Source organism: Zophobas morio, unplaced genomic scaffold, assembly GCF_036711695.1.
Source record: "Zophobas morio isolate AGI-343-1 ecotype UQ-CSIRO unplaced genomic scaffold, CSIRO_AGI_Zmor_V1 ptg000045l, whole genome shotgun sequence".
NCBI classification, from domain to species: Eukaryota; Metazoa; Arthropoda; class Insecta; order Coleoptera; family Tenebrionidae; genus Zophobas; species Zophobas morio.
This window is the reverse complement of record NW_026972150.1, coordinates 68,544-94,156: the sequence shown is the minus strand read 5'-3', so window position 1 is coordinate 94,156 and position 25,613 is coordinate 68,544. Positions and strand designations below refer to the sequence as shown.

The 25,613-nt window shown below is 34.3% G+C and overlaps 3 protein-coding genes across 8 annotated transcripts; 2 read left to right on the top strand and 1 right to left on the bottom strand.

Moving 5' to 3' along the window:
* Positions 1–199: 199 nt before the first annotated feature.
* Positions 200–4,416, bottom strand: LOC135141935 (transitional endoplasmic reticulum ATPase-like). The gene is made up of 17 exons (XM_064073546.1): positions 4,396–4,416; positions 4,158–4,281; positions 3,999–4,050; positions 3,843–3,947; positions 3,107–3,199; positions 2,900–2,976; positions 2,627–2,753; positions 2,502–2,572; positions 2,089–2,218; positions 1,830–1,987; positions 1,674–1,774; positions 1,258–1,405; positions 1,027–1,151; positions 831–921; positions 633–760; positions 330–577; positions 200–275 (listed from the first exon to the last, which is right to left on the bottom strand). The coding sequence occupies exons 2-17, from the start codon at positions 4,275–4,277 to the stop codon at positions 253–255; spliced, it is 1,797 nt and encodes a 598-aa protein (XP_063929616.1). The 5' UTR covers positions 4,278–4,281; positions 4,396–4,416; the 3' UTR covers positions 200–252.
* Positions 4,417–5,397: 981 nt separating this feature from the next.
* Positions 5,398–9,335, top strand: LOC135141936 (probable methionine--tRNA ligase, mitochondrial). The gene is made up of 19 exons (XM_064073547.1): positions 5,398–5,447; positions 5,501–5,618; positions 5,738–5,867; positions 5,925–5,977; positions 6,090–6,149; positions 6,251–6,337; positions 6,504–6,623; positions 6,801–6,912; positions 6,978–7,105; positions 7,524–7,569; positions 7,621–7,696; positions 7,752–7,851; positions 7,930–8,041; positions 8,094–8,163; positions 8,263–8,375; positions 8,433–8,506; positions 8,882–8,959; positions 9,012–9,153; positions 9,228–9,335. The coding sequence occupies exons 8-19, from the start codon at positions 6,801–6,803 to the stop codon at positions 9,278–9,280; spliced, it is 1,104 nt and encodes a 367-aa protein (XP_063929617.1). The 5' UTR covers positions 5,398–5,447; positions 5,501–5,618; positions 5,738–5,867; positions 5,925–5,977; positions 6,090–6,149; positions 6,251–6,337; positions 6,504–6,623; the 3' UTR covers positions 9,281–9,335.
* A 4,828-nt stretch (positions 9,336–14,163) lies between these two features.
* Positions 14,164–16,790, top strand: LOC135141934 (dnaJ homolog subfamily C member 21-like). 6 transcript variants are annotated; one of them, XM_064073543.1, is made up of 15 exons: positions 14,164–14,331; positions 14,442–14,540; positions 14,660–14,756; positions 14,831–14,865; positions 14,913–14,990; positions 15,075–15,148; positions 15,208–15,309; positions 15,366–15,455; positions 15,592–15,765; positions 15,823–15,902; positions 15,960–16,033; positions 16,127–16,179; positions 16,230–16,431; positions 16,482–16,549; positions 16,599–16,790. In XM_064073543.1, the coding sequence occupies exons 2-15, from the start codon at positions 14,444–14,446 to the stop codon at positions 16,713–16,715; spliced, it is 1,341 nt and encodes a 446-aa protein (XP_063929613.1). In that variant the 5' UTR covers positions 14,164–14,331; positions 14,442–14,443; the 3' UTR covers positions 16,716–16,790. The 6 variants fall into 6 exon arrangements, with proteins under 6 accessions (XP_063929613.1, XP_063929615.1, XP_063929611.1 ...); XM_064073545.1 differs by having other exon boundaries at positions 14,913–15,011; positions 15,592–15,744; XM_064073541.1 differs by having other exon boundaries at positions 14,913–15,011; positions 16,233–16,431.
* The last annotated feature ends 8,823 nt before the right edge of the window (positions 16,791–25,613 follow it).

Genomic DNA, 25,613 nt, shown 5'->3' with positions numbered 1-25,613 from the left:
TGTACAGCAGCTGGTCCAGCCGGCCAGGTCGTAGTATAGCTGGATCAATAATGTCTACATAGCGGAAGTCACTGGCTCTCTATATCTTTCAGTCGCCAACCATATTTACCGGGTCGGTTGGTCGCCCCAATAATAAAGACGGATTTCTTGGTACTCATCCCGTCCATTTCCGTTAAAATTTGATTAATAACGCGATCAACCGCTAAAAAAATAATAAATGATGCACGTGGAAATTAGTCAAGAAACAGTCAGTCATTGGTCCACTGTTTTACTATCTAGGAAATTTTTTCACCAAGAACAATTTTAAAAAAAATTCATTGTCAGTAAACCTCCGCCGGCATCGCCAATCGAGCCACCACGTGAGTGGGCAATCGAGTCCAATTCATCAAAAAAGAGGACGCATGGAGCAGCAGCGCGCGCTTTATCAAAAATATCGCGGACATTTGCCTCCGATTCGCCAAACCACATGGTCAACAGCTCCGGCCCTTTTATCGAAATAAAGTTTGCTTGGCAGTCGGTGGCTATGGCCTTCGCCAGAAGCGTCTTCCCGCAGCCCGGTGGCCCGTAAAGAAGAACCCTTATATAACCAATGAAGAAGAGTCTCACAAAAATGCCCACTAATCAGATGCAACCCCTTTGGCGGAGAAACGCCGAATTTGTGAAAATGATCTGGATAGCGAATGGGCAGCTGCACGAGATCCTGTAGCTCCTGTTTGATATCCACAAGGCCGCCAATGTCTTCCCAGGACACGTTCGGCGTCTAGCAATGTGAAAATAAAATAATGAATTCCAAATGGAGCTTGGTGACGTGGTCATCGCTATAATAATACTTCGATGACTGTTTCTCGCAGAGCAGAAGGATTGGATGTCCCTAGAGCGTGGCGGAAATTTTTCATAGAAACAGCAAGTGCATCAAGAACACTATTTGCAAATAAATAGACTTCATTGAAAATCAGTTGAGATATGCACCAGTAAACACAAAAACGCAAAGTTGAAGTGCCAATAATATTTTATGCATAAGGATGCCTCGCGTCGATTTTCTCCGCTTCAAAGTCTATTAAATCCATTTTATCTCTGATTTGTTGCATGGCAGCCTCGGAACATAACTGAGCCAGATCCGCCCCAACGTAGCCATGTGATTCGCGAGCAATCTAGTAAATAATATTTCTTAGAATTACCATATATATTAATAGGGTTAGGGTTAGGGTTAGGGTAGCAAGAATCATTCTTTTTATATTGCTAGTAAAATAGTGAAACCTTTTCCAAATCAACATCTTTATCCAGCTTCATATTTTTAGTGTGAATCCGTAAAACTTCCATCCGGCCGGTGGCATCGGGAATACCAATATCAATTTCCCTATCAAAACGGCCGAACCGCCGGAGAGCAGGGTCAATGGAGTTTGCGCTAAAAAAGGTACAATGTGAATACCCGGCGCTAGTAGCCAAAGAGCAAAGTAAAAAAAAAGTAAAACTTTACCAACAGGAAGCAAAAAATATAAAAGTCGTTATAAGGAAACCAAGTAATTTCAAAGAAAACATAAACGCTTTTCTACTTGCTCAAAGCAATTCGCATAACCAATAAAACTTTTAAAAGTAGTAAAGCTGCACAAGCTACGTTTCTAACGAGTTATAACACCCAGTTGGCACGCGTGAACCACAGCATGTGGCCATACCGGTTTGTGGCGCCAATCACGATAACGTGGTCACGAGGTTTCATGCCATCCATTAATGTCAACAGCTGCGATACAATGCGCCTTTCCACTTCGCCATGTGTCTACGTCGCGAAACGCACTTCATTAATCCCTCCGCAAACGGATGCTTATGCTTACCTTTTCTCGTTTTGGCGCGATGGAATCGATTTCATCAATAAAAATAATGGCTGGCGCATTCTTTTGAGCTTCTTCAAAAGCTCTTCGAAGATTACTTTCCGACTCGCCCGCCATTTTTGACATGATTTCAGGCCCATTAATCAAGAAAAAAAAGGCGCCTAATACCAGAAATGTTATTGACTATAATAGTGTAAAAAAAGGGATTTGTCTGAAGAATAAATTTTGAGAGCTTATTGATTGAAAAAAAAGAAATGTATACCTGTCTCATTGGCCACGGCGCGTGCAATAAGAGTCTTCCCTGTGCCAGGAGGCCCGTAAAGAAGAATACCACGTGGCGGTTTGATTCCAATCTTTTTAAACAAACAGGGATGCCGAAGAGGAAGTTCCACCTGTTTTAAAAAAAAATAGTAAATATCACTATAATTCCTTCATAGCCTCCTCAAATGTGAGCTTTTACTTAGAGCGTTTTATATGTCACTCATAATGAACAATAGTAAACACCACGTGGACTAAAAAATAAAAAGTCAATAAATTTATTAAAAGTAATACGAAAGTAAAATAATATAGTTATAAAAAAAGTGAAAATAAAACATCGCAAGCTTCGATTTTTTTAATGTATAAAAGACAACAAAAAAAACTTGTTACACGTCCGAAGTACTAAAAAATATGAACCATTTCTTTAATGATAGCCAGTTGCTTTCTGCAGCCGCCAATATCATCGTATCCAATCTGGTTCAAGATTTCTAATGATAGCAATAATTACTAAAAAAGAACATGAATAGAAACCCTCATCTAACCCTCTTCATCCTCGCGCTTTACCGGTGTGCCCTCGCAAAATATCTCCGTGGAGGGCGCCACGATTCCAAAAGGCCCCTCAACAACTTCAACTACTTTAAACTCCACGCATCGCATACTTCCACGCACCTTTAAAAAAAGTTATCCAAAAATATACTGAGATATATACATAAATGTGAGAAAAAGGGTTGTATTAAAAAAAATATTGGTTTTCACCATTACAACAATAATAATTATAAGAATTAAATTATAAGACTAGAATAAATTTATGTAACCTGAAACAAATCGCCCGTTCTGACTGGTCGATAAGCCTCAAGAAAATATGGCTTCAAAAACACTTCAAATATGTTTCCTGCAAAAAATAATAAAAAGTTATTATAAAAATAAATAAAAAATATTGCAACATATAAAAGAAGCGTTGCATTAGGATTTTAAAAGGCACGAGTTCGCTTAACGGCAAACCCAAATATACTAAAACGGACCTGTTATATCTTCCACCGTGTCGTCCACAGGCAAAACTTGGATCCGCTCCGCATACTTGATATCCTCATACTTTTGCACAGCAACAATATCTCCTGGACAGTTGCAAATAAATTAAATAATAAAAGTTTATGGGGCCCACAGTATTTGTAAGTCCTTTGCTCGCCTTTACTATTGAAAAATTATTGTTCACAAAAAATTTATAACTGATACAATTATTTTTAATTTTTTTTAAAACATACTAAAACTACTTTAAAGTTACTCTCAACTAACCGCAAGGCATAAGACTAGAGAAAAGATGCACGTAAAATGTAGGCTTACAAACAATTATTTTTATATTACAAGATAATTTAGGTCAATAGGAAATTTTTTTTTATTAGTCTTTAAAGCTTCCTTCAACTTACTAAAATTCTTCTAAAAGTATTGGAATAAGTTAAATATATAATGGGAGAGTGTAAAAAATATTTTAAAAACGCAGTATACTGAGATGCATGGAAAAGAAATCAAGAATTTTTAATTAACATTGAATATAAAGTAAACAGGTTTGATTATTTTTGATAGATGGTAATTTTTTTTCTCTACAGTGTAAATATAAAAATAATAGAGGCACTAGCCCTGATAGGGAGAAGACATACTAATCCGAGCGATCGTTAAATTTTGTTTGCAACATAAAAAAGACAGCTTAAAAAAAGAAGCCCTCAAATTGATCTTCTAGTGAGAATTCAATATTAATTATACCCGGTTGAACTCTTAAGTTTGTTCGAACAACTTTATTCATTCTAATAAATCCCGGCTTACAATCTTCAATTAAAACGATACAAGCGGTGTCTCTTCGTTTTTTTCCTAAATAATTTTTATGTTACAGGCTTATATAACAAGATTTTCTTAATTAACCCTTTAAAAGAACCACTTCGCCGCGATATAAGCCTAATTCTTGCAATTTATCCTGTTTAAAAATGTTAAATAAAATTTTAAAAGAATGTTAAAACAAGAATATAATAAATTGTAAAATATATTCATTGCAACTTCAGTATAAATACATAATAAGAGAACCGGGTTAATACAAACAATACTATTGTCGTCATTATGCACAGATTCTTCTACTATAAGTCTGTGGGGAGAAGGCTTCGGACTCAAAATTTTAGTAGCTTGTTGTTCGTTAATTGGATTCATGGCTCTTTTAATAATAATAATACACAGATATTAGAAAGAGGTGAATCGAGAAATCTAATAAACCTCAACACAGTAAACAAGTTACAAGTATAGCTATTATTTGTCTAAATACAACGACCACAAAGGAAACCGCTACGCCACGTAAAACCTAAAGCAACTCAAACAGAGCGGATGCCCTCAAATTCGAAAATTTGATTGAGGAAAACACTTTTACTGTAGGTCACGCGTAATTTTTTTTGGTTGTAAATTAGTAGAACGCGAGTTAAAAAAACGGAATTAATAGTGAATATCTCTTGTTGACAAAATCCATCGATAATCTTTAGGACTTCCCATTTGAAGCGTCCCAAATAAATAAAGTTTAAGATATCCGGAAAAGAAGCTAGATTGTTTTGACTTTCTCGCCACAATTAGTGGTGCAGAATATGTACTAATTCAATTGACTTTTTCAAAATTATGATTTTATTTTAACAAGAAAAATAGACTTTTGTCGTTTTATAGATGCCGCTTACTATTATTTTCATAATATGTTAATTTTTAGCAAAATACTAGTAGCCTAATATTTATAACTGTCTATTTGCTTTTCCAGTACCTTAATAATTTCTATAAAACGGGGTCCCCCAACTTTTTGCGGTCTTGTAAGAGTATATCTTGTATTTTAATTACACATAATCAGGGTTTTATTCCATTATGTAGTTTTTGCCTGAAATAAACTATTTCTACTGTAGGTTTTTTTATACTCAGTAGGGTGCACCTGTATACAAAGTTTTGTAATCACCAAATAGTTTTTACCTAACCTTTCCAAAGTGGCCTATTCTTTGCTAAAATAATTGTTTCCTTTTATCCCTTTATTTGATATAAATTTTACTTAAAATTCGTAACGGGCAACAGTAACAGATACTTTTGATAAAGTAGAGAGCAAGGAGGAACATAGGGGGAGAGGGACGAGCGCCCACTCCTACTACTCCAGTAGCACTACTGTTGAAGTTAATTAAGTCATTCACAGTGGGATTTTTTTTTTGAATCCCGAGGTACAAGTCGTCAACCTCCCCGATGGCAAACCTTCAGTGATAACGTGTGTTGCTCTTTATTTATAGTTTTTTTCTGCGAAAATGTCCACTTTGCTTCATTTGTATCACCTTAGGCCTCAGCCCTGGGCATTTTAAAATCTAAGTACAGCCTTTTCTTATGATACCTACCAATATTATAAATAAGTTCTTGACAAGATCTTTTTCGCGGACGACTCGTCCTGGTCGATCACAATTGTTTGACCGTACAAACGTGTTAAACTTGGAAACTATAGAAAAAGTCGTTAAGCACTTTAAAAGCCCTGATCACAAACCTGTGCGTAAAAATATTTTAGCATAAATTAAATAAGAAATTTAAACAATTTTTAGTTTCAGCCATAATAACTGTTATTTGCCTTTATAGTATTCAGGATTTCTTTAAAAAGTTTTATGTAGGTTTACATTACCACCCCTATATATTACGTTAACTCTGTGCCACATATTGGTCACCTTCATACAACTCTTCTGGGAGATTTTTTGGCTAGGTATTATAGGTTATTCGGCGCTAAAGTTTTTTTTACTACAGGTCTTTAATACTATCTTAAATTTTCTTTTTGTGTTTACAAATATACTATTTCTAAAGGAACTGACGATCATGGTTTAAAGGTGCAACACTCAGCTGCACGTCTTTCACAAGTATGTTGTATTTTTTTTTTTTAATTTATTAAATCTTACTTTCAAGTAGGTCCTTCTATCGCTTTTAAGTAACTTTGTATATACTTTTATTATATTATTAACTTCGGCATAGCTTGAGGGACGAATAATTCGTGAGAAGGAGTTTTGTGATTTCAATTCCTCTCGTTTCAAAGTTAAATCATTTTTATTTTGTTATGTTGTTTATATTTTGTTTGATTGTAGCTTTATGCTAATATTTTACTATTTTTACTGTCGTTGTTACCATATTTATAGAAACTCTTTAAGGAGGCCAACATCTCGTATGATAGATTTATTCGCACAACAGACCAAGATCATATTGAGACTGTTAAATTTGTCTGGGTTATATTAAAGATAATATTTACCATAAATTATTGTTTTTTTTTTTTCAAAATAGAAGAACAGGCCAGTTAAAAAAATTTTTTTTTAAACTCACCTTTTTTAATTGCAAACTTTTTCGTTCGTCTTTTTTGCGAATAACTGAAAATAAATTATTTAATATATTTAGGATATATTAGAAACAAAAGGATTTATTTTTAAAGCAGACTACAGCGGTTGGTACGATGCTAATGAAGAAGTTTTTGTTCCTCAATCTTTTATCGAAGCAGACAAATCAGATCATGAAAAAGTTAATTTTTTTCTTTAATTTTTTTTTACATATTGATTGACACTCGTCTAACTTAAAAAAAAAGGCCTCTTTTAAAATTATATATATCTGATAGCCTCTCTGCTCATAAATATTTTGATTACTAGCAATTCTACAGCAACGTAGGAAATAGTTTTTACTCTTTTCTATTATTTACAGATGCTCAATCTTAACACGGGAAACGTCGTTCACTGGATAAGTGAGTCCAATTACGTATTTTCTACGGAAAAGTTGAGGAACTGCATAGAAGACTGGCTAAAAAGCCAACCTTGTATCGTTATAGAGCCCGTCTGACAGCTAAATCGATAGATTATTTATTTATAAAAACTCTTTGAGGCCACCCGAAGCGTTGGTCGGCCATCTACGCTGCTCATTTTCTTTCCAGCAATAACGTTATTTCTCTTTCTCGGCCTCTTCAGCGGATGCACTGGGGAATTTCTGTTCCAAACGATCCTTCGCAAACAGTTATTTACTACTATTTTTGCTAATATATATTTATTAGTTTACAAGCAGCCAATGTAAACTTTATTACATGCAAGATTAATATTTATAAAAAATAATTTACTTTACCTTTTCCCTGCGAAAGTTTTGTAAAAAAATTTATAAATTTTAGATTCTTTTGAACAATTACTGTTATTTTTCATTGTAAGAACACACTGCATGTTAGACATACTACTGTTATTAATAAAAATTCTGTTTCTGATAAAGTTTTCAGTTCTATGAATTGTTTGGTTTCTGCTTGCATTTTAATTTTAAAAAAAAAGCAAAATAAGTTTTTATATTTGCATTATCAGCTTCTATAATAAGCTATCGCTTTGTTTATATGCGCTACTTATTATCTTTTCTATAAGGCACTCTACCAACTTTAGTAAATTCTCATAGATTTATGTCTGGTTGGACGCACTAACAACTTACTTAACCTCCGCCGGTATTTCTAATTTATAACGTCTTCTATAAGCATCCTACTGCAGCATGGCAGGGTTTCCCTGGCCTCCCTGTCCCTCCACCACGTGCTGGCCGGCGGATTATCACATCATTGGGAAGGACATCATCAAGTATTTGTTATTCTCTGCTTATCATCACTGTTTATGATGTTAATTATTATGGCAGATTTCACATGTACTACTGGCCAGCGTTTCTTCTAGCGCTGGACTTGCCTTTGCCGAAAAATATTATCTGCCATGGCCATTGGCTCAGAAACGGTAGAAAAGTATTTTTTTTAACATAAATAATAGCGATCCTTATTTTTTCATTTGGTACTTCCTTACTTTTTGCGGTATTTATAAAGATATCTAAAAGTTTGGGAAATGCTGTTGACCCGTTTGAACTTATTAAGACGTACGGAGAAGAAGAATGCCGTTTTTATTTTTTGAGTTCTTCCATATTAGGATCGGATGCGGGTTTAATACTCGTTTTCTTAAAAGAATATAAGTGACTAAAAAAACTCTTTAGAATTTGATGAAGCTACTTTGATTAGTAAAATAAAATTTTTACGCGACGCAATTGGAAATTTGTTTTCCAGGTATGCTTGCGCATTGGCTGCTTATTCGGGTTTACCCGTTCCCTTTAATCAAGTGCCTTTGTATTTGTGAAACGCTCACTTCATTAATTGCTATGACAGGTGCATTAATGAGCGAATCAGCGGTCACGTGCAGGAGAAAAGCTTGGTGGATGGTAATCTCGCTTTGCTGCCTTGCGATCTGCAGCTTCTTGGAAACTTGGCGGATTTGAAAGGTCCTTTTTTCTAATGAAGGTATCATTTTTGGGGACTTCTGTAACAGCGTGTATTAGACAAAGTACACAATTTCTATAAATACGGTGATTCTCATAAGGGAATCTCATTGGTGGAAAATATCATCCATGAGGTACTAATATGTAACTTGTTTTTCCATCCCTTTTATTGTCCTTATCGTCTGTATTGTATTAATAATGGCAATCTTTTTCCTTATTTTTATTGTCCATAGTGAGAATTTGTACATATTTATATTAAAAATTCATAATAAAGTTAAATAAATATAAAGTTGGTTGAGGCGTGCTACTGTTTTTTCTTTAATAACTAGTAGTATACAACTGTTAATAAAAAAGACGCCTCTTGCAAGGTGGCACATCTCCGCAGTAGTTGGGTTGGCCATCCCTTATAATTCTAAACTTTTGTATTATATAGAAAACATCTTTTTTTGCGGATGCTTAAGTCGAAATCTATTTTAGTAATTTATTAGTATACAACATATTGTTTCCAGACGAACAAATATTTTTATGTTAATGAACCATGGAGACTTTCTTCTGTTAGTACAGCTCAAGAAAAGGACCGCCTCAACGTTATAAATTTTTATCTTAAACATAACAAAACGTAACTCAGTCTAACTGCAGGCTGTTGTTGCTGTAATAGTAGAAGTTCTTCGTGTCTCTTCACTTTTCCTTCTTCCCGTCATGCCCAAGAAGATGTCAAGATTGTTAGACAACCTCAACATTCCTGAAAAACAGAGAAATTATACTTTCATTAGCCTACAAGGTTTACGCTTTTTTCCTATATTGTTGTTACTTTAATCATGAATACACTGAATTCAAATTATAAAAACTTTTAAGGCGCTAAGAAATCCCAGACAGCATTTAAAAATCTCAAAGACCATCTCTTTTAAAGGTTCTTTATATCCATGTATCTTTAAAGCGTTATAATAAAATAAACTAAATCGATTTATAATATTTGTTCCATTCTTACTATTTATAGAAACGCATACCCTTGTTGCTCATTGCAATACTTTATCTATTGTTGCTTAACCAGATAACACATGTATTCATTGGCAATTAAAAAAAAATACCCTGAATTTTTTAAGTAACTCTCTTCTTACGAGTTTTTGCATTTTCTTTAGAACTTTGAAGTGACGTTAAGCTGTAGACGCCTAATTAGCTTTTTAGTTCGTACATTTATATAAGTTCTTAACGAAATTAATAGATCGCATGTATAAGAGAAACTTCTTGCTCACAACAGGGGGTAGAGTCGCTTGTGGTTTTAATTTTCGCCACGACAGCCTATTAGTAATGGTTTTTGCTGAGGGTTTCATGGAATTATTCGAGTACAGTGTATTTCTTTGAGAAAAAAGCACTTGTCTCTTTACCGCGTAAAACTCAACGCCTCTTTGTCAGCGCTAGCTATCACGGTTTTAAGTATTGCTGCGGGTGCCCGCTTATTAAATTCGTGCTTCCGCGTAGTCTACCGTGTTATCGTCTTTATACGCGATGCGCGTGTGTCATTTGGCAGGGGTTAGTATGCCATGTCCATGCAGCGCGCATAATAATGGGATCAGCAAAGATCCCCGCAGCAAGCAGACGAGGCTGTGATAGCAAATTATCGGTAGGAATGCAATAGACATGGCCGCTTAGAAATTAATACACCGGGATGCCGGAGGAGAAACCTTCGTAATAGACAAGATCGAAGCACCTTTAATAAGTTGGCTTTCGTGACTTTCTGAAAAATCTGAAAATTTACTAGTGTCGGTAACATTTTACGCACCTCTGCAAACGCCTGTAGTTGCGGAATCTCAGCCCTACAGTTTATTTAAATACTGAGAACAAGCTGGCCTGGCGATCTTTGCTAGAGTCCTGTTTAAGCCGAGGTGTCTTTATAGCAGTAGCACCAACATTTTTCAAGGTCTTTTATAGGGCCTAAGCGACTCCACAGGGTTTGCAAGGCAAGCTAGATAATCGCTTTTGCGGAAACTTTTATCGTTAATGATGTTATTCAAGGTCGATTTCCTATTTTCTCCTTTTCTATCTTTTTGTATACACCACAAATCTCTTTAGCCTGAAGGGGATGAAACTGCAATTTTTTGTAGAGCGAAAAAAGTTCGAAAAATGGCGTAAAAAATTTGAAAAGCGTTGGACTAATTAAATTGCTTTCGAAGGAGGCTATGTTAAAACATAAGGATGAATTCTGCTAAAAAAGTACCGGGACTATCAGGTGACGTAACTTGTAGAATTTGAATTTGTAAATATAACTAAAAAAATGGAGACAAGAGAAAAGAAAAAAGGAACTTAAAATTTATAAACACTAAGTGCGCCTTTTTTATATGGAAGGTGACAGATTTAGACCATTGTATTAGATCGGCGAATCCTTAAATATCTGTTTAAGCTCTAAAAACGCGAATATGATAATGAACAAATCCTGACCCCCTTTAAGATGAGGGACACAAAATTCGCCTTATAAAATTCTATAAAATTAGTTGCTGTAGGCCAGTGAAGGCCTCCATATCCTGGTAACACCTTTTCATTCTTCTGGGTGATAACACCATTTATTCAATAACTAAGCTGCGGAAAAAGAGTGCAAAAGAGAGTTAAGTTTTTAGGCTCGCATCGTTCTCTTTCGTCAATATTATGCCCATTTCTTAGGATTTATTTCTAATTTTTTACCAGGATGTTCGATTCAGAGACATGTAATAGGGATTTACTCCCTTAGTATTAAACCTTATTTCGTGTTTGAACGTCTATATTAGATAGAACCTTAAATTTTATCCATTTAAAGTTCTATATGAACAAAGTAAACTTGTTCTACTAAAGTAGTACGAAAAAACAATTGGTTCTACTTTAGTAGAACAAAATAACGAACGAACACTAAAAATGCTAGCTCATTAAAATGTATTAATAAAGTAGAACGAAAAAAAAAGTAGAAAAGTGTATTCTCCTTTTTGCGTTTATTATTGATTCAATAACTTGTTGCTGAAAAATGAACTACGCTTGAGTAGGAAACATATTTCAGCTTTGCTTTAGCATTTTAAGAATGTTTGTTCGTTATTGTGTTCTACTAAGTAAAACCTTTGCTTTTTTCGTTCTACTTTAGTAAAAACAAGTTTACTTCGTTTTTCACATTGAAAGTTAAGCGGATAAAATTAAGGGTTCTACCTAACACAGTCATTGAAACACGAACGACAACTTAAGCTGCTTTTTTCCTTATAATCTAGTGTTATGCTCTGTTAAGTTGTTGCTTAAAAAATGTTTTTAATAAATTAATCTTCCTTTACCGAATAAAAGCATGCCTTTACCAAGAGATCAAAAATAATTTAATATAGTTTTTATGCAGCAGCACCAAGTAGCTGGTCCTTTTTAGTGCTTAAATATAAAGCCCAGGTTAGAGGAACTGATTATCAGAAGTGGTGCGTGCAACTTGATATTTTTGCATGTTAATATTACCTTTTAAGTTTTAAAGGGGTAAAACTATTTAAATAAAAAGACAATCTACGGCCAGTTTTCCTTTTTTACACAAGCTTAACATAACCACTTTGATACTTATAAAAATCCCAAACACTGAAAATTGAGAAGCCTGGGCTCACTTAAACTATCTCCTCTCGAATTGACTTTAACAGGTCAAATACATAAAACTTTGGTAGCTGGGCCGAGGGTTGTAATAGCTCAGCGGTTGAGGGTACTAACGCGTAAATCCTAGGATTGTGGGTTCGGTTCTCGCCGGAGTTGTTCTATTTCTCAATTTTTGACGGTCACGTGTTTTGCCTCGCCCTCAAAAAATTTCTAATAGACTTCGAAGCCTAAACCACAGAAAAGGGAAGAATAAAGCAAAATTTCAACTTTTTGTGCACAAATTTTACCTTTTAGAAACAAATATATTTAGTTAAAGATATTTATTATAATGTTTTTAGGCTTACGTAGTACGCGCTAAACTCTAAAAGTTAACTAAGGTGTGAGTAAATAGAACTATTATGGCTCACTAGCAGCATCTAAACCTATAAATTTACCGAAAAAGCGGTATGGGTACTTAACCTAGAAAGCTTATCTTAAGAGAGTAACTTAAGCTGTTGGTCTACAGAACAAATAGGTAAAAAAGTAGCTTATTTTTGTACTACCCTTTTTTAACCGTCCATGGAAACCATTAAAATTTTGCAGCTAAGCCAATAGGGGTACATGCAGTACACAATTAAATATAAAGTTTTCGAATAAGCTTTTCCATCAAAAAAAGTAAAGAAATAGAGGGGTGTCACTAATTTTCGTTGGTAATTGCTTTATAATCTTTTAAAAATATTTATCTTATGCATGCATGCATTTATATAATTCAGAAAAGTAGCACAGGTTTTCAGGTTTTTTACTTAAAGGTTTCTTGCACTTGTTTCCTTGCGCTAGACGTGATATTGACATATAGAAGGAATTGATTTTAACAATAAAATAGTCATTCTTTTTTTTAAAAAGCAGAAGGGGGATGAAGATAATGCTTTTCGTCTATCAAAAATTAACTAATTTGGGGTTGAAAAGAGAAAAAACTATACAAAGTATAAGGAGTAACTACCAATACGTTAAGTATAACGAACCAAGAGGTTGTTACTTCTATGAAGATGGTTAAGTGTTAAAAACGAGGAGATATCTTTAATAATATAAATGTACACTTAATAATTTCATTTAAATAAACTAAAAAAAAGAACAGAACAGAAAAGAACTAAGACAAGGAATAGCACCCGGCTGTAAAGAGAATAAAGAATATCTAGGTCTCTCCTCAAGTTCAAGCTAGCAATGATAAGTGCAAAACCACGTAAAAATTTATTACACTTGGTTAACGGCATGAGAAGGCCACGGGAAGAGCTTGAACATTGAAACTGGTAAAAAACATAGTCAATGTAATATATGAACCCCTTTACGCACTTTTTGTTAATGTCCACGGTAAACAAGTTTATCTATCGGAAATTAAAAAACCACTGTCGCCCTTCTATAATTTACTGGGATCCTACTTGACTAATAAATATACAACCTATATACCTGCTTGTTATTTATACTTTTTCCACGTAATTTCTAGTCTACCCAAGCAAACCCATGCGAACTATATTAAACTGTTTTTAATATGCAAGGCAGTAGGCCTTACTACTTGAAACTACTGTAGTAAGTAAGTGCCTATAACTTAGTGAGGGCTAAGTTGTAAATTATGTATTAAGCTAGCTGGCGAAGCTCGGGAGATCTCTTTTCTCTAACGCGTGGTTGTGGGTTGGCCTGCTTCTTGCGTTGAGTAGCGTCGCAGGGCTAGTGAAATTAATAAATAATATATAGTTTTTGACTGAGTAATCTTTATTATCCTTCTATCACTAGAGTAAATAGTGCCAGTGCACGAAAAAATCCCTACAGGAAAAAAAAATATAATCGATAAACTTTAAGCTATATAATTTATAAACCTGTTGATATCACGGACTGTAAGTCTTCAAAAAATAGTACATTATAGGCAGTAAAATAGTATAGATAGTATAAAGTATTTATAGACAATAAAGTGATTTAATTAGGAAAGTCGAAGTACTAGAAAGCACTGTACATTTATTTGATTATCACAGGCCCTCCTAGCGCACCAAACCCAACTGCAACAAGAAAAAGGAAAAAGCTGTACCGAGCGTGCTAGCCAAACTTATATAATCACATGTATATTTTTCTTGAGCATTGTCCTCTTACTATTAACGCACCACAAACTAACTATACCAGCAATTAGAAATTAACACGGGCAGGGGTTATCTGGGTATTAATAACTCCGATAGGAGACGAATAAAATGAATTCGCCCCCTCTGCTTACAAAGACTTAGCCACTTAGCAACTCTACTAGAACAAGCCTTAAACCCATACGTCTTTGGTGTCCACTCTTAAGTCCAGGTTTGTTTTCTGAAGAGCGTTTGTGGTCTGAGAAGAAGAGGCCAAAAGAGGTTTTTTTGTGCGGGAGGTATACTTGCCTTGATAAAAAAGGGTCACTGATTTAGATTTACCTATTATTGATCTTGCTAGGCTATAATTTTTCATTTTTACACTTACTATCATTTTATTTAATGGAAGCGATGAGGTGTCCTTATCAAATTTTGTCTGTGGATAGGCAAGTTCATTCTGAAGATTTAAAAAAGGCTTACAGAAGTTTACTATTAAAGTTTCATCCTGGTAATTAGAACTTTTAATCTAGTTGATACCAGTGTCAATTGCTTTTCCTTAAAAAGACTTTAAACTAGATTGTTTTAGATAAATCTTTGAAGCTTATTCTTTGATATTACTTTACACAGATAAAAGAATTGATGTTGACAAAGAAGAAGCTACTAAACACTTTTTAGAGATACAAAAAGCTTATGAGTTACTCAGCGATCCACAGGAAAGAGCTTGGTATTACAACTTCTGTTATTGGTAGTTGGCCTTATGTAAATAAGTTGAGTTTTTCTTGCTTTGCCTTGGTCTAGGTTCGATTCTCATAGGGAAGAAATTCTAGGGAATGGTTTTTTACTATTGAGTTAGAATTTCGCACTTTCGACTCCTTTCAAGGTCCACAAGGAAAGAACACAGTAGACATTTTTCGTTACTACTCTTCCTTTTGTTATGAGGGATATGATGACGGCCCGAGTAGCTTTTATTCTGTTTATGGTTTTTTATACTATAATAATATTTGCTTCATTTACAGTTTTTTAAAAGTCTAATTTTTTATAGGCAATCTATTTTATACAATAGCTCAGGAAGATAAGTTTTTTAAATCCAGCGTTAACTATCCCAGTTTTGGGGATGTAATCCTTTAGTTAATTTATTCCTCTTACTTCATTACATGTTTTCCACTCCTTTTAAGTCATCGAGTAATCCGGAATTCTGTGCAACGTTTTATAATTTTTGGACTAGATATTCGACCACTAGATCTTTTTCCCACTTGGACAAGTATGATCTGAGGCAGGTTTGATTTTTAATGTATATCATATATGTAGTGGCTAAGTTCGCCCCGCCAAACAGGCACCAAACCGCACAGTTCGTAGATTTATGGAAAAGGAAAACTCCAAGCTTCGTGCGGCTACTAAAAAGGAGTACAACGAAGCTGTTAGGGTAGAAGCACTTTTTAAATTTTGCTATTGTTGCAGGCTAGTCGTTTAAATCTTTTTGTCAGGGATATGTCGTTATTTCTCTGATTGCTGGCAATCTGTGTGGTTTTAATATTTGCCTTTTGACTTCTACTTCTCAGAGTTTAGTGCTGTTTGTAAAGAGACGTGACCGGCGACTGAGCGAACCAACGAGACGCTCCAATCAGCAAAATAAGAAATCCGTTTCGAGTGTCCACAAAATACCTAAGAAAACTTTTGACCAACCCGAAGGCTCCTGGCTTCCCCATTTATGGGTACTAGATGATCCGGAGCCGGTTCAGTTTCTCTGCTTCTTGAAGTCCTGCACGCTTATTGCTATTTTTATTTTTAAGTTTTCTTCTGATGAAGCTGAAAAAGTTACGGATTCCTTTTTCTGTGTGGTTTGCGATAAACTTTTTAGCTCGTCAAAGACGTATTATTCCGCATTTTCCCGGGCTTTCGGCTGAAGCATTTTCCTTCGTTGTTACAGTTTTACGCAGCATACGCGCTCTAAAGCACACTCTAAAAGGCATGCTCAACTCCGCCAGGATTTATTGTCGGACGGTTCACTTTTCGTATTTTGGACGCTCTGCCTATATTTTCGCCTCCGTTGATGCCTCTTTTTACTGTTCTCTAGTCTTACTAAGTTTTTTGCAGAGAGGTTATGCCAAAGCGAACAGAAGATTCCAGCGCTACTAAGAGAAGAAAATGTTTTATGTGTTTATACTTGTTGGCGGCTTTAATTTCAATTGATACGTAGAAGATGAAGGAAGTCGAATTTATTAAGAGAAAATCTAAAAAGAAAAGTTTACCAGAAGCAGAAAATTATGGCGTTGAAAGTGAACTAGAGCATTATTTGACTCTTAGCGACAGCTATGTAGCAAAAATTAGTAAAAAAAGGCAAAAGCCTCATCTAATAGGTTCTGTGGAACTTGTCTCAGAAGAGAATGGGAACAGAAAGGGTAATACTTCTTTTAAGGCAGAAAATTTTTTTATTACACTACGAATTTAGACATAACTAAAGATTTCCGTTCGGAAAGCAAAGAGGAGGCTAAAGAAGTGAATAAAGCTGACTACAAAGTAGGCTTGCTTTATTATGTCATGCGAGCTCTAATATATTTGTGAAAAGGTTATTATATGTAACACTTGCGGATCAACTTTTGAATCCAGAAATAAACTTTTTCATCATTTGAAAAACGAGAATCACACGTTTAAGGTGGAGTCGAAGCCTAATAAAAAGAAGTAGAAGTCAAGCACTCCGATTTTTTTAAAATAATTAGTTAAAAATATTAACTATTGTGTATTTGAAAGTATTATTAAATTATTGTTACCTGTTTAACTATACGCAGTTTTCATTCAATTTTTTTTACTGCTTCCTCTGTAGTTACCCGTTCGGCTTGTTTATGTATATCGCTATTACCAATAGCGCATCTTTACGCCAGAGAAGCTGAGTGTTTTTCATAACTTTTTTTTTTCAATTTCCTTTTTATTACGGATATGCTTTAAAACTTGTCTACATATATTTTACTAATAGAATCAAATATACTATTTTACTCTAGTTTTTTTATTACTATATTTAATTTTTTTTTTATTTTTAAAAAATTTTTAATAAGTATAAGTATCAATGAACTTCTTTTTAAGTATGTGATTGCTTAGATTTAAGCCTGTGTAAGAAGAATTTTTAAATAAGAAAGCACAGTACAGCAAGTAGAAGCACTCTCCTATTATTTGACACTCTTTTAAAGATACTTGTTGGGAACGAAGAGAAGTCTTCTCCTGGATGAATAGCAGTAAAACAACTACTACTCCACTCTCACCACAAGTCATGCTTCAATTAATATGGCTTCTGAATGAAATTCAGTATTTTAAGAAAGCCTAACAGTTCAAATATTAAACGTGAAACCTTCCATTACTTTTAAAAAGTTTATTATTGGCCCAAAAATAATAAATTTGACTTGAATATAAATTTCTGTTAATAAAGCTATTAATATTTACAGCATAAAAATTTACTTTTTAACTTGCAAAGATTATAAAAACATTGTTGAACTTTTTGACACGAAACATTGAGTATTATATATTCCCTTCCTAAAGGTAAACCACAAAGTGGTGTGAAGAGGCCTAAAAGAAGAGGACCTTACTAAAGAAGAACTACAGAAATCAAGGTTTTAACCCGGAATAATAATAGCCACAAATACAAAAGGGATGAACAAAAGAAAAATTTTGTTGCTAGTTTAACAGTTTAAAGTTGACTCTAAATACAAAGTATTCATTAATTTGGTTGTGCGTCTGCTTATGCTCCATTTAAGTTGACTGTTTCAAATCACATCGAAAAAGGCCCCTAAGTATAAATTGCCTTTTATGCTAAAAAACTATACTAAAAAACCATTATAACGACACACTTGTATGTCTTGTAACAGTCATTTCCTTGTAGCAATATATATTAAGCTGAAGCTAAGCCCCGTTGTATGGAGTGCGAAAAAAAAATTACTTTTTCTAAGGTAAATACGCAGCAATATATCTATCTGTACCTTATGCCTATAATAACCACTTTTAGCTATATTGACTAAACCCAACAAGAAACATGTAGAACAAAACACAATACAGTCGTTCAGATATTATAATAAAATTACAACAATTTATTATTAAGAAAAGCAACTGCTATGATCCGGCATGCGCCCTCAGCTGTATATTAGTTGAGACCAAGGATTTTTTAAGTCGTCATAATTGTTTGCTTTTTTAACAAGTAGCTACTTAAGGCTTTCTATCTATAGTAAAGACGTGATTCTGTTACCTCCTTCATATTAAAGCACCTACTGCTTACTTCTTCAAGTTTTTCTTCTGCTTTAAAAACCTAAGTTCTATTTTTAAATCTAGTTCCTAGCTATAAGTTCTATTCTCGCCTTGCACAGCTTTAACTTAGATTTTACCTCAGCTCCTATCTTATTCTAAAATCAGTTGTGACTTAAATTATATTAGTTTACTTTTTGGTTTCTACGGCCAAACTTGCGTACTCTTATAACGGATTAGTTGCATTTAACTTGTAGCGTCCTCCTTCAAAGTTGCAGTTTCGACAAATTAAAAGTCCCTAGTTCTCCCGATTAAGATCTCATAATAAATATTATATAAATAAAAAAAAAGAATTTACAGTTAACAACAAACGAAAATTATCGAAATTATAAATTTCAAATCTTAATTGGGCAGAAAAAAAGTGACAGAAATACATCATACCCTTAACTTCACTGATAAAAGAAAAAGGGTACTGGTATGGGAGCAATAATAAGTAGTATTGTGAATGTTTGATTAAAATAGTAAGATAAGTAATTAAGGAAAAAAATTAAGACTGTTTTAAGAACGGGCATGGAATCTATTAAAACTTTTGTGGGTCGTAATAAAAATTGCACTCATTGTAGGTTACCTGCAGCAAAACTGGCACTTGAAAAGGAGTTTTTAGAAATTAAGTTGAAACCAGAGAAAAGTTTTTCAGATCCCTAATATGATTCACCTCTCTAACTGACCGCTTTTGAATTTCATACTGACGTTTACTGTTTTCCTGAGTTCATAAAGTTCGACCGTTATTAATGTAGTCTGCCTGAAAATGACTCGTGGAACCTGTTCAAAAGAACGCTACTGCAGAAGTACCCTTTGGGTTACAATCTGAACATTAAAACGCTTATCTGACTTGCAGAAGCTTGGAAAGTGGCAAATAAGTTTTTAAGTATGAAATTAAATCATGAACATACTTAAAAAATTATATTTTTTGAAAAGAAAAAGAAGTGCTATGACCACAGCCAAATAGTTTAGTTAGTAGGAAGCGGAAAAATTGGCCATAAAGAAAACCTGTTTCTTTAAGGATATAGTATGCCATAAGTGCGGAAAATTTGAACATTTTAAAAGGCATACCACAGCCACAAGTACACTAAAAACAACGATTATAGTAGAAGTAATAATCGTAATAAAAATATTGATAATAATAATAGCAATAGCAATTAGTAAAAGAAATAGTAATAGTAATGGTAATAAAGTATTAATAGTAATAGTTATATTAATAACAGTGAGAATACTAATATAAACGATAGACAATAAATATACTTATCCCAATGAAACACGAACAACCAGGGATATAATCAAAGACAGAAAAATATATGGAAAAAAGTGTCCATAAGGTTTTCAAACAGGTAGATGCCCTTGCAATAAAAAAAACTAAAGATCATCTAAAATGAAAGAACAAAAAAATAACCTTTATAAGTTGGTTATCAGTAAAACTATAACACAAAGTTTAACTTTTAAACAAACAAGCCTTGAAATAAATTAAAATGAGACATAAAATCTTGCAATTATGATCAGCTCGTTTCTAAATAGAGGATACTTCAACAAAAAGAACTAATGAGATTATTGACACTTAAACTTAAAAAAAAAACTAGAAATAACCTTTTGACACAAAATTCTTATTTAACATACAATGAAGCCATGCTCAATCGGATAACAGGGGCAATCACCGAGAAACAGTTAATGAAGAACTAGAACCCTTGTTTGCCAATGATGGGTTTGGTATATAGTTGATATAAACAGCTTAAACAATGATGTTATCTTTACAACTACGTGGAGGTTCCATGTCAAGTCAAACAATCAGTTCAAAGCAAGACTGACTGCGAGGAGATATCAACAAGTACCTGGTATCAACTATAGAGAGGTTTTTCCCCTGTTCTTCCAAGTCATCATTTCGGTTACTTATTACCTTGGCTAAAATTTTATAATATAGCCTTTTTACATATCAAATCACAAAAACCAGTCTATGTACACTACATACCTCAAGGCCTCCATATGATATTAAATAAAATAAATTGTCAGCAAAGAAACCTTCTTAAAAAAGACTATAATAAAAAGAAAATGCGCGTAAAGATTTAATGTTGCTTGTTATGACTTAAAAGAGTCAGCTAGACTCTTTCACAAAGATTTAGCCTGCAGACTAAAAGTATAGTTATTATCAAATTAAAACTGATGAATACATTTTCTACTCCAATAATTTTGAAACAATCATAGTTATTTATGTTGATGGCTGCATAATAGTTGAAGGCCCTGAAAAATTTCTTTGACCTGAAAAAGGGAGTATAATATATAAGAATGCAGCAAAATTAAAAGAATTCTGGAAATTAATATGATAGACATAACTGCTTGTTACTTAATGGATCAAACGTATAACATTGAACAACTTTACTCAAAATTCCCTATGGACACGCAAAATCTAAATGTAGTTTACTTTTACCACCCCCCCCCCCACACACACATTTGTACTAAATTTAAACCCCCACCCATTGACGGAAGCAGTAACACTAAATATTAGAGTCTAATCGGATCTTTACGTAATATCGCTAGTAGCATTAGGCATTGTATCTCATTGGCGACATCTATGCTGAGTCGATTCCACCATTGCAACAATGAAAAATATGAGATTGGCACTTAGAATTTTTAATTATTTGTATCAAACAAGAAATCTTTCGCTCCATATGAGGTGTAATAGTTACTCTGATAACGCTATCTTAAAAGCTCTTGTGATTCCTCTTGGGCTAACTCCTACGACTATAAAACCACTATGTGTTATATTATTTAAGTCAACGGATCTCCAGTGCTAGGGCCTTCTAAAACAAAGATAAATAAATCTTCTTGCGAGGCCGAGTACATTGTCTTAAGCAAGGTTCTATCAAATACGTTGACCCTAAATAATATACTTTAATATTTTTTTGAAACTATGGATCAAAAGTAAAATTTTATACTGACAACGGAGCAGTAAAAGATATAAATAAAAGGTGATGCATCGTAAAAGAGGGTTAGACATATTAACATAACTTATCAGTGCATTAAAGCTGAACCTCAAAGAGAAAATACGGGAGCGGCGCGGTAATATATATAGTACTAGTAACAGACACTAGTCTGTACAGTGCAGCTAAGCCAGTCACCGCATTGAGCAGTAACGAGCCGCGACACAGCCAGAGCAGCATAGTCTGCGACTAGTACTATTACAAGCCCGAAGCGTCACAAAGACGCCGTTAAAGCTTGCATCCTCAGGATAGAGGAATGAACTATAGCAACCTCACTGATTACAAGATCTTGATACAGCGGCTCTAGCCTTGGCTACTCACCGTCAACTATAGTAATTTGCTCGTAAGTTAGCTGTTTTCATCAACGTTTGCAATAGTTTCAAAGTTGAATCCCACAGATCTTCCCTTGATATTCACAGAGGAGCGCCCCCGGAAGGCGAGGCTAGTTCTCAACGTGCGGAGATAAAACAATTACCCTACACCCTCAAGACTAAATCTGGCAGATATATTTATAAAGTCACTTTCATGTCGAAAGTATAAATCCTCGATGACTGCTTGTTGAAAACTATTATATGATAGGGAACTCTAACAGACTAAAAGCTACCAAAATCTCAAAAAAAAATATGTAATTGAGATTATCCCCGAACATTTTAGTTTTCCCAAAAAATATTTTAAAAAAGCGATATAAACTTAAAATAAAGTCAACCTCTATCCTGTTTCTTTGTTTCATTCTATTACTTTTGAGTCGAGCTACTGGGTAGCTTATATGCATAATTTTGCAACTTAGCCCTCACTAAGTTATAACACTTAGTAACTCATTGGGCTAGCACTACAATGACAATATGAGCAATGATTACGCGGTTATTGACTGGTGCGCCATATCTATCTTGTATGCTGGAAACAGCTCGGAGATTATTTTTGGAGAGCAGGAGCGCTGCCTCAGGCGTGTAGTGACCAACCTAAACCTTCACTAGGCGCAGTAAAGGTGACCATTATCCCCGCCCTCGTGAAGCGCTAAGAGCGTTTTTACGCGCTTAGATAATAATCGTTAAAATAACTGCAAAAAGAAAATTTTTTAAGAAAGTCCATTAACTACTAATAGATAAATAAATAGTTTTCTAGAGAGGTATTATAATTTTAAAAATATATCGCATATCACTAACACATGTACTTACGTTTTAAAACCAAAACATTTTTTTTCAATGATTCCCCATCACTCCACCCCAAGGGAACAGGTAAACACTTAAGGTATCAAGTTTTATAATCTGTGTAATTAAATACTTGTAAAGTAGATTAATTAATTTTTTTTTATTGACTTGCCTTATTATTTTTATAGGACAGTTGCAAATACAGTTCCTAAACGATCTTAAATCAGCAGCACGAGCAATCCTTAAGCCGCCTATAGCCTTTGTAATGGATTCAGTGTTATCTTCGAGTTGTTAATACCTTGAACTATCTCGTCCTTTTTTTTATTTCGTAGATAACGTTTTAAGATGGGTATGTTCTGATGTGGATAGTACCGTTATAGTCAGTGAAGGCATCGAAGATTTGGCGTCCTTTTTAGGAACCGTACCTGCAGTTGGTAAACGGTAACATCAAGCTATGAATCTATATATATTGTTTAGCTTTTTAGGGCGCTAGATGAATCTTCTTACTTTTACAAAGGTCTCAAAAAATCCATGGAAGTCGGCAACCAAAGTTAAATTGGTTGTATGCGGTAAATTATTATTTTTGTACCATGTAAATTTATCTTTTTATAATTAAAATGTTTCCTATAAAAAAGCTCTTCGGTATAGGCTTAACATAATGCAACCTTCGAAGCAGACATTGAAAGCTTTTTGTAGCGTAATCCCCCTTGGCTAACTTCTGATATAAGGCGTATTGATATTAAAAAGTTTTTAAGTTTAAAGTTTATTTACTCTTAAGTGCCATAGAGATTTAATAAAGTTGCTACTGACTCATAATTTGGACGTTAACTTAATATCGGGAGGAATTCGACAACTATTTGAACTGTAGCTAGTAGTATTTACCTTTTATCATTGTTATAGTTTATTATACCCATGTAATTTCAGAAACACTTGGTATTTCTCTGGAAAATATATTTATACTGACTCACAATTGTACGACATAAATGGTTCATTTCTTGGTTAGCTGAAATTTATTTTTTATATACTTTAAAAAATAAAACATAAAATTTTGCTATACTTTCTCATTTCCTTCTTTACTTGCTCACTGAAGTTGGATTCGTATGGATTATCTTTTGCGCAAGTTTTGTTAACCTACTCATATATTACCCCGAAGTTCAATTCCCTCAAGACGAATTTTTTTTATATTTTATTTTTTACTTTATTACTTAAATAAGGGAAGAATTTCACTGCGATTATCTATAGCCTGATAATAGTTTTCCCGATTCTTTTTGTGTTCTAGTTTACTAAGCTGTACTCTTAACGCCTTTTGACCGATTTACTCGTGTCGTGGAGTTTACGTAACCCACTTTATAATACAATGTTTATGCCTACTTGTTTCCAGGTTACGAAGAAAGCGAGCTCACTAGTCGTAGCTATGGAAAAATACGTTATTGAACATCTTGTGGGTTTTCTCGGCTCTATTAGTTTTATATAACTTTTAACGTGGTTTGCTTGTTTGTATGCAAAAAAGAGATCTAAACTCTCCGAGAAAATTTGTTGCTTGGTGACGGTTACACCATTTACTTAGCCTTAACTATCACTTATTCTCTTTTTTCGTTGGGCTCGAAGGCAACGTGGTAGGGCCCATGGGAAGACCTGCTGGAAATACTATTCTTTTTTTTAACAAAATTTTTTAATTTGTAATAGTTAAGACCTGACAATATTAAAAAGGCTGTCTGATACGTTTTCAACTAGCAAGACATTACAAAAATTTTTATTGAAAACTTTGATCAACTTTTGTATTAATAGATTATATTAATTTTTAAAAAATTTTATCATAAAGTCTCAATCCTTAAAGAAACTCAGACTAAATCTCGCTATATAATACAGCAAAGTCATTAAAGTGCCACTCTCCGTGTAAGGGTATTAATTTTAATAATAATTCTCTTTAAGTAGTGTAATAACTGCCGAAATGTGTTTATATAGGTATAACTATACTGTTTCCTTCATGTGTACTACGTTTTGATTCACTATTTACTTAATGAGGTAATTTGGTATGATATAAATAAATAGTAAAGTCAGTATTGCGGTGGTTGGCACTAAAAAGCTCAAAACAGCTTACCCTGCGCACATTTATGTCTCGTTTACACTCAGCATAATTATAAAGTCCCAAGAAAAAACGCATTGGTACCAGAATCCGATAAACTTTCATAAATCGAGTGTACTTTTCCGTTAAAAAAAGTAATCTAAAATAGCCTCAATATGCATTTTACTTTTTATCGCGTTCTAAGCACAAACTTCTTGACTAACTGAGAAGCACAAGATGGCAATCAGAATCTGGCACAAAAGTCACACGGGCTTGGAGTTAACTTTATAGGCCCTTATACTACATTTCTGTGCAAGTGATCGTCCCCTGCTTTGCCTCCGGCAGGTTTAAGCGAGGTCAAAGGTATCCTTTCTCAACCCCCCCCCCCCCCCCTGCTCTCGTCAACTTCCTTCGCCCTGGGAGCCCTTCTACGATTTTCCACGGGAGCACTACTAAATTTTTAGCAAATACAAATTATGACGAGAAAAAACTTTCCATCCTGGAAGGAAAGATTCCTTGCGTTGGCCACAGTAAATTACTGATACTGGGTTTTTGTAGGGAATGACACCGCGGTGCTGCTACCAGCTCCTAACGCTCTCCCTTGGTGCTCAAACTATGAGCCACGTACTCATCACTAACCCCGTAATGCATGAGATCGCTTCTTTACAGTAAGAGAAACTAGACCCAAAGTCTATTATTATTCCTTAAGCATAAACTGTACCGCTTGAGCTTCAGACTACGCAAGTGTACAAAATACGCAAACGAGGTGAAAATGATAGCGTCACCGTTTTCTACATTGCCCGGTAGGGACTTCATTATGACAGGGACAGAACGGTTGCTTTGTAAGCGGTCTAACCAACAAATACTCCAAACTTATTGATATCATACACTTTCAACCCGAGCCTTGCTTTCGGAGCCCTATTACTTGTGTTAGGATTCGACACCTTGATAAATGGTTTCCTGCCCCTTAAACTAAGCTTCCTTTTTTTGGCGTAGTGGGAAATCTAACAGATTAAGGGGTCCAGTGCTCTCCGGTTCAAGTGCGCCACCTAGAAAAATTATTACTAAACTGACATGCGGTAATAACGAATTTAGGATAAAATGTATAAAAATAA